This window comes from Danaus plexippus (genome assembly GCF_018135715.1).
Source record: "Danaus plexippus chromosome 3 unlocalized genomic scaffold, MEX_DaPlex mxdp_34, whole genome shotgun sequence".
Classification (NCBI taxonomy): Eukaryota; Metazoa; Arthropoda; class Insecta; order Lepidoptera; family Nymphalidae; genus Danaus; species Danaus plexippus.
The window spans coordinates 1,754,787-1,763,810 of NW_026869846.1; the positions used below are offsets into that span (position 1 = coordinate 1,754,787).

At 30.9% G+C, this 9,024-nt stretch overlaps 1 protein-coding gene across 1 annotated transcript; it reads right to left on the bottom strand.

Moving 5' to 3' along the window:
- Positions 1 to 4,515: 4,515 nt before the first annotated feature.
- LOC116768745 (seminal metalloprotease 1-like) lies at positions 4,516 to 8,775 on the bottom strand. Its single transcript, XM_032659587.2, has 6 exons — positions 8,619 to 8,775; positions 8,249 to 8,461; positions 6,730 to 6,839; positions 5,470 to 5,680; positions 5,046 to 5,182; positions 4,516 to 4,965 (listed from the first exon to the last, which is right to left on the bottom strand). Exons 1-6 carry the CDS (start codon positions 8,734 to 8,736, stop codon positions 4,669 to 4,671), a joined length of 1,086 nt encoding a protein of 361 aa, XP_032515478.2. The 5' UTR covers positions 8,737 to 8,775; the 3' UTR covers positions 4,516 to 4,668.
- Positions 8,776 to 9,024: the final 249 nt, after the last annotated feature.

Here is a 9,024-nt window from a genome sequence, read left to right on the forward strand (position 1 = left end):
TTTTTTTAGAACGAATTTAAACTTAGAAATGTGCTGCATGTAGGTGGGTATGTATGTTTTAAACACTTAACTTTTTCTTCATATTTTTACAGAATTTAATTCGTAATAGCATAAACGATATCGTACCTCTAGGATTTCCATCAAATAAAAAAGTTTTAATTTACATTTTCAATTTTCAAAGACTTTAGAAATTAAAATTATTATTTTTTTAAATCTTTCGATAAATACAGAAAGTTGTGAAAATATATTCTAATTGTTAGTGATCGGAGCGAAATGAATGATATTATTACATAATTAATAATATTGTAACATAACAAAAACCGGTGTTCCGTATATCGGTAAAATTTTTGAGATTTCCGTCGTAATGCATTCTCGGCTGTGCCAAGCCGGGAATAGAAGCGACGCCCGTCGCTTCGAATTACTGTTAAATCATGAAAAACGTCTGCAGCGACTGCCAGACGCGGTCGCATTCAGCTTTACATGCTTCATATAATTATCATAAATTAACGACTTGTGGAACTTGAAAGAATACTGAAGGAAAAATATTTTTATTCGTTTTGCTTTCCTAATAATAATTGGTCTTCCTGTACACTGAAATTTTCTGAATTAAAAAATCTTATAAACGAAAGTTTTGCACGTAAAGTTCTACCAATAAGTAGAATATTCTAATTTGACAAGTAAGAAAGGATGAAATATTTTAAAAATATTAGCAACCCAATTCAAGTCATACGCTAGATATATATTAAAAATAAATATAAATAACGTTTAAAATTCCTCAAGTCTCAGAACTCAAAGCAAACGCGCCAAAGTGTCATGGCGGCTGTAATTGGGGGTGACAGTTGTCTGCAATGCGACGGGACCGGCTCGTTTGCGCTTGCGCGTAACGAAAACCTACTGATCACGTCTTGTACTCTAATAATACACTTAAATAAATTAATATTAAAATGACAAGCATCTCAAGTAACTTATACGTGTTATTTTAAACCATCATTTTAATACACACACACACAAATTCCTTTATTAATTATATGACAAGGTAATTATGAAATGAGGTTACACTTTTATTTCTAAAAAATACAAGCAAAACTAAAAACTTCAATTGCGTTTCAATGAACCCTAAAAGTTGGCGTTACTCAAGTTAAATATATATTTTTTAGGAATACAAGAAAAAGATTTTTTTTTATATTGTTTTAAATATTTTATTTAAAAATCTATGGGGAATATATTACATATATTATTGTCACATATATCTGACGGACCCGGCAACCGCACGCACAGTGAATACATTGAATGCTAAGAAGTTTCGTCTTTCATTACATTCTCTTTTTGTACGTAGTAAAACCATAGCAAAGGTTTTGTAATCAGGCCATATTAAATAAAAATCATTAAATCACTGTTTTTCGATGATATTTTATAGAATCGAATAGAGAAATGAAAAAATATTATCTTCATAATTATGAAGAGGAATTAATTACATATTTCAATATAATATGCAATAAATCACGTTGGATGTTTTTGACTTAATTACGTCATTTTTGTCGTTTTCGCCACGGTGGTCTAAATTGGCGTGTGTGTTCATCGAGGGCGGAAAACCAGGACCAATAATCCGTGAACAAAACCATCCGTCAAAATTTCATCCGGTAGAGGAGATATTAAACAAAAAATATGAGGATAATAATTCATATTTTTTTATATATTATAGAAAATGTTCTATTTTAATAAATTTAAATGTTTTTTAATTTAAAAAAAATGTCTTTTAATAAAAATTAAAAAAAAAAATTGGACTTGGATTTTTTTGTGTTATGCCAATGTCTATGCTTTGGATATATTATCATAATTAGACATATCGTACAAAAAATATTTTTATTATTCTCATAATACTGCAGTCACCATGAGCAAGCGCATCACAATTACATCAACTCAGTGAAGCCATCGATCACGACGAATTCATGCAACGCTTCGCCCCAACGATTAATTAGTTTATTTTAACGCTGCGTACGAACGAATATACACAGATAATTAAATTACAACCGCTTAATGGGTTTTAAGAAATGTACAGATAAAAAAATAACAATTATTTAAAGGCAGGATGAAACTTAAAATAAAGATAATCTGTTTTCTAACGTATTGATTGGCAAGTTTATTAAATTCATTTAGTTAGTTTTTTAGTCATGAAAAACAAACCGTTTATGTATTAGATACTCAAAATAGCCACGCAACCGCTGATACTATACCTCTTATAGTCCAATAGTTAAGGAATATATTTTTACGTATAAGCAAAATATTCAAAATTAATTAAGTTTAATATTTAAATAACATAACTTAAAAAAACTTCATTAATTTTTGTTAGCTCAAGTGTAAACTTTCAAATTTAAATAATTTTATCTATCTAAGGAGAACAAAAAAATGGCCATTCATATCTAATATATAGTAATAAATAATACCAACTGATAGTGTACTTCACGCCTCATCACCGTCCTTCGTGTTGACGTTACTTTATTAATGACTTTTAAAGTCAACGGGTCGTAATGTTGGCAATACTGGTTCCGGAAGTTGAGGCGCCTGCGATTTGCGACGGACACGACTCGTTTGACGCTTGCATTTATTTAATGTTTTTATGTCTACTGCATTGTCATATGATAAATGTTCGTTAAATACAATATTATGAACAGTTGATATAATTTAAAATACATTTGAAATCGCCTAGTTTTTTTAGAATAATTGAACTCTGTAGTATATTTATTGAATAATTGATTATGTATATATATTAAAAGAATTTTGCTTACAAAATTTCTTAAACTTTAAATGCTTTGGCGTGGGAACATCACTATAAGAATACTATACATATATATATTTTCATCGCTTCGTACATTTCGTCGCCAACTATTAAGTTTGGTTAAAACGAAATATTAAGGCTCATTTATATTTCAACAACTTTATTATTTACTACAGAAGTTAAATTGATAAGAATTAAAAACGAGTCAACAATACTTTTGACTTAATCATTTTATCATATATCATATGTATAAATAAAAAAAAATTAAGTAAAAAACATCTAGTGATAAATTTTAGTACGTTAAAAAACCTGCGTAAGATTGAGACGAGAATGTCGTTAAAATTTTTTCTTACAAATCATTTGTAGAATTTTTATTTCAGCTTCCTGAGGATATCTATGATAATTTGTGATCTATAACTATCTTAATTAAAAACACACCACCTAGCGGTCTTTTTAACTTTTTACGCGCTGAATGTCGTTAAACTGTTGCTTTTTTTATGACAGCCCAGTAACACCACATCGGCTCAGTTAAGAGCATGTCAGCATTCCTATTTTTATATTTCACTGTTGACATGTCCCGCGGGACTCAAATGCACTTCACATTTGACATGTCGCCTTTTTACCTAAAAGATTTTTGTAACACTGCTATCATTTTTTTTCTATACAAAAAAGCTATATTTTTTTTCTGAGAATTTAAACGATTATTACTGAGAGTAAAGGAAAATAAAAGTTGTAGTAATGAAATAATATAAATAAAAATAATGTATACATTGATCGAATAAAAATTATTAAATTATTAAACGAAGTTATATTCCGATTGTAATACAATACGTGCATGTTTCTTGGAATATTCTTAAATAGCCGACCACCCTCTGTCCGTACCCGCAGTATCGGTTTCAGAGATCTCGCCGACAGACCGACATACACTGTCAGCTGGACCGAGACCTGTCAAATAACAGTGATTCTTTATACAAATAGGTTAAAACTGTAACGACCCATTCACAATACTTAAAACCTCCTTAGACACGGAACTATAAAGAAAATATTATCATTAAAGGTGTGTGTAGTAATACGCGAAAGTATTATAATTATTTAGGTTTGAATACATATAAGTTATAAAAACTTCGATATTTTTGGTCCTTCCAATAAAATTAAACGGTTTCAATACTCCGGCGAGATATTAAAACGATTTCAAGCAATTACGTCCACATTATAATCATCAAGCCATTATTTTGTCCACGCGTTCAGTAAATACGATTAAAATCTCTCAGATTAATCTTATAGAGATTTCAAAGAGTGAAAATTTGTCCTGACAATATTTACGACGACAGCAGTAAGTAGCTCATGATCTGTCGACATCAAAGCTCGCTTTGTGACCATAATTTTTCGTATTTAAGTACGCTCGTGCAATGAACGTTGCAAAAACGACGGCCTCTTCTTTAATAACAATTAGTGTCACCAAAAAGTTTTTATTCATAAATGGAATAAAATTAAATTTGAATTTGTAAAAAATTTAATAAAAAACATCTATCAGTATAATTTTGTTATGCTTGAAAAGAAAATTTAATTACAATAAATATATATATATATTTCTAGGTAATATTATATACATATTTTTTTTAATTTTATGGATATACTACATCTCGGTGAGCGTCTGTCAGTTCAGCCATCACGTGTTCGGGCAACAAGAAGGTCGCATTGCTCCTCGGGGAACACTTACAAAAAAATAGACTTGTATGTTTTGTAAATAATATTTTATTGCATCTCTTTTGCCAATGCCGGTACACAGTAGCTTAAAAATCTTTTACGGTACATTTATTTTTCTTAAATATATTTTTAATAAATAAGATATTGTTATATAATTTGTTTAGAGGAAGGCAATATTCTAAATATTATTTTTTCATCTGTAGCAGCTGTACTGCTATCAATCGTTTAATTAATTCTTCATCTTCTTCATCTACATCCAGAACTTCTCCGTTTTCTCCATATTCTTCGTCAACATCTTCACTATCTCCTACTATTTCGAATTCTTGTTCTTCGTCATCAACGTCATCTTCTTCTTGCTTGCTGTATTCTTTTATTTCTTCTTTCACTTCATCCCAAGCTCCTGAACAATTATAGTGCCTGTTGATTCTGAGCCAATCCTTCTCCGTGATAAAAACTCTCTGACCCATTGTACCTTCGATTTCCTGAAAATGTACCTCATTAATGCTCTTAAGTGTGAAATAAATAAACGTATGCGTAATTTTATTCCCATAAAGTGTTGTACCTTTTTAGGTACGATTGTTGGTTCACCATTGACCGTGAACGCGAACGGGCCGTAGTGGAGACAGCTGACGTAATCATATTCAATGCCGTTGTTGCTGACGAGCTCCGAGGTGTAGATGTCGAAGTTATGGAACCTACCTGTTCACAATGTTGGCTTATAAACAAACAAATAAGTTTCCCGCACGTACCCAAGCATTAGAATATAAATTCCTTTTATATTCTTATAGTATATATTGCTAATGTAATTCGTAAATGCTTGTTATGTATTAATAAATTTACCGTCTATCATATTTAAGCTGAATTTCACAGAGACTTTATATTAATAGAGGTTACATTGGCACTGTTATATCTACCATATGTGAATGAAATACTTAAAACGCTGCGTGTATAGTAATGCAAACATGCGGTAAGTTTAGCCAACTGACCAGGTGCAACGTTCTCCTCAATGATGTCTACGTAATCGTCTCTGTTGTAAGTGGAGTGCATGTGCAGGAAGCCGAGGATGTGCATCCACTCGTGCACTATAGTGGCGTGTCTGAAGCAACCCACACCGGGCAGGTTTGCGGCCAGGTTCATGACGTGCACCTCGCGGGGTTCCCAGTAACCTACATGAGCATAGCAACCTCCTGGACCGCCCTGATATTACAATAATTTAATCATGATTATTTTAATATTTCGATAGTTTTTAAACGATAACAAATCTTATCAAGATAATGGGACAAATCAATTGAATTATTGCATTGTCACCAGTCACGGATAGGTGCGTAAAGTCAAAAAAAATCGGTTCGCTACAAATAGTGAAAAATCGAGCTCAAAGACTTTAAGAACATGAAAACAAACATACAAGTGAAGCTAATGAAAGCGTCTTAAAAAAAATTAAGGTTTAAAGTTTTCTGAATTTTAATTTTTTTATATATATAAAGGCATTGAATTCCTCAACTTTAGTTTAAAAATAGAATTACATATTTTTGTTTCCTGTGTTGCTTTATAATGACGATTAAGTAAAAGGATAAAACGCATGTATTTTGTAATATGTTTGTAAACAATCATGTGCAAGTGAAAACATATAATCGGTTTTTATCATCAAACGAAATCTGGAATCTTGATTTGGTTTACAGGAAAGTTTAGAATATTTACTCGTTTGATAGTGCGAATGTTATTATAGTCATCAAAAGTTATTAAATATATTGACCATTAAAAATTAAAATCATCTCATGAAAAAAAACAGACACTAGTGTCATTTACAAGGTATGCGTGTGTTGTGACGGGAGAGTATTTTATTATCGTGAATATTCACAATAATTAAGTTGCTACGGACGCGTTGTTACTTAAAATCTTGATTTCACACAATGACATTTAAAATAATAATAATTTTAGAATTCCTTTCTACGCTATGTTCATTACGGAGATAAGCAAGCGACCTTTAATCGTATTCTTATTCCAAGTTTTCATCGTCACACTACATACGAGGCGTTTCCCGCTTTTCAATCAACGATCTGCGTTGATACTATAATGTGCTATACTTGTGAATGAAATACAGTTAACACGCCGTACGTACGTAACGATGCAGACTAAGATTAAGCATACAGGTGTAACCGAAGAACAAGACTAACATTATATTGTTCTTCCATTTGGGCATGTTTTGACAGCACAAAGTCAGCGTAAAGTGCATTTATGAGACTCACAGTAACATTTACAAAGACAGTATCTTCTGGCTCTCGGTAGCGGAACTTAATACAAGTGTGATTTTCTATATCTTGAATTCCGTCCTTAATCGCCTGCTGCTGTACAGGATCTAATAGTATGAAAATATAACACAAATTTAAAATATCAAAAAAAAAAAATCCGCAAGTAAACCTTAATATTTATTAACTGTATAGATTTTTATGCTTCATAATAACCCCAATTAACGTGATGTAATATCTTTATTAGGAACAAAAATAAAATAATAAAAATTAATAAAATTGTGTACATTGGCATTAAAATGACATCTCTATTTTATTATCTATTATTTGGAATGTTACAAGGACAGAAAATATTATTATTTAGAAAATATATATCTGATAACAATGTAGGTAAAATATATTATCTTTCAATTAAAAGCCACGCGTTCTCTGATTTTATATCAAGTATTTACTTATATAGATTAATAATAAACACAAATATAGTGATAGTATTTGTATGTTTGTTTACGATTATATTTTATTTGATGAAATTAAATATGATAACCGGTTTAATGAAAAATAGCAGTATCAGGATAATATTTTAATGGAGCCGGTTATCCTGTTATAATGTCCAACTCTGTAGTGGAATAACAAAAAATAAATCAATTATTTTTTCCCGCGGTTTCGCTCGTATTTAGAGCTTACAATCAAGTTTTTCTATGTTCTAGATTTACCTGACGTTAAGTAAGTTATGTTAGTCCATTGTCATTAACGCAATAGTTCGCCCAGATCGATTTAGTAGTTTTTGGGTAAGTGAGTAACAAACACACATACAATCAATCTTTGGAATCTATGTATATTATATAGTTAGATTACGTTTCACAAAGACCAAAATAAAAGTAAGGTAGTTTCCGTTTCTCCATTTTGTTCATGAATTATGTGAAGGATTTAACATTAAACGTAAAATTTATTAATCTATTTGCCTCTCAATAATTAGTAAGTAGCTGATAGTTGAAGTTGTACAGATGTGGAACTTCAAACCGACATTTTATTTGCACAGCATGAATATAACTATTGTTCCCTGTATGTACTTTTTATATATATTAATGAAATTAAAGTGTCTGTCGGCAATACTAATATAAATGCCTTTCACTAAATGCATATTGATGCAAAAGCGGTACATACGAACATAACATTTTATTAATAGTTTGTCCGTTTGTTCCGGTTTACATCTGAATTGGCTGGACCGATTTGGTCGAAACTTTCACTGACTGATAGCTGACATAGAAAAGAGTGACTTAAGCCACCAATGTATTGCGATTTTTATTTATCTATATAAATAATACAAACGAAACTACTTCGCTCGGCTGAGATCGAATGCCTAGCCAGTAAATATAAATGAAAAAATATAAACACTATAGAAACTATTTTTTATCCGAACTTTTGTCAATTAAATCTTATATTATATATATGATTTAAGATACTCTATATGATCGTAAACGGAATGATATTATAGTTTAGACTTTAATACTTATCTTACCGAATTCACCTTCTCCAAACTGCCAAACAACCGTGTTATTTGGCCAATGGGTGTCGGGGAAGATGTAAGCATTGCGACCCACGGCGTAACCTTGTACCATATCTTCGATCATGAAGTCATCCAAAACAATGTCACCCTGGTACTTGCCGCTGTTTTCCTCAGGATTGGACAACGGAGACAGTTTCGTGCGAGCCAGAAAGTTATTCCCATCATCTTGATCCAAAACATTGTTAAATTCACATACTTAATTTTTCTTCAAATAATTAATACAATAAATAAACAGAGAAAATCAAGTTATTCTCATCATTTAAATTAATTTAATAAGTTATTAAGATTCATATTATTTTAATTATTTTTTCCAATTACTTACTGGTTTTCGTACTCTCTAAAAAGTTCCTAAACGCTTCGACCTCCTCTCGGCTCCTGACTAGCGCGGGCGAGGCCGCCGCCAACCCTAACACGCACAGTAACAACACGGTCCGAATCATACTTAAATGAAAACAGAAACTAGCCGCTTTTATATGAAACGATTCGATAATAATCAGAATATTTCAAAATAATCACTATTCACACGATTGATTACCCTTTATCTGTGTATTATTAATCTATATCAAATACCTATTGGTAAGTAAAATTAGTAATTATTGCATTTCGTATAAAGGTTTAAGATAATAAAATTTCAAATCATATATTAAAAGTTTTATGTCCAAAATAATACACACTAATATTAAATAAATATTGTACTATTGGTGATAAAAGCTTTTTAACGGACGACT

Coding starts and splice junctions, on each gene's coding strand:
- LOC116768745 (XM_032659587.2), bottom strand. CDS start 8,736: ATGATTCGGACCGTGTTGTTACTGTGCGTGTTAGGGTTGGCGGCGGCC. Junction 6,840..8,248: donor GTTTGGAGAAGGTGAATTCG/GTAAGATAAGTA, acceptor TCATACTATTAG/ATCCTGTACAGCAGCAGGCG. Junction 5,681..6,729: donor CTGTCTTTGTAAATGTTACT/GTGAGTCTCATA, acceptor TTGTAATATCAG/GGCGGTCCAGGAGGTTGCTA.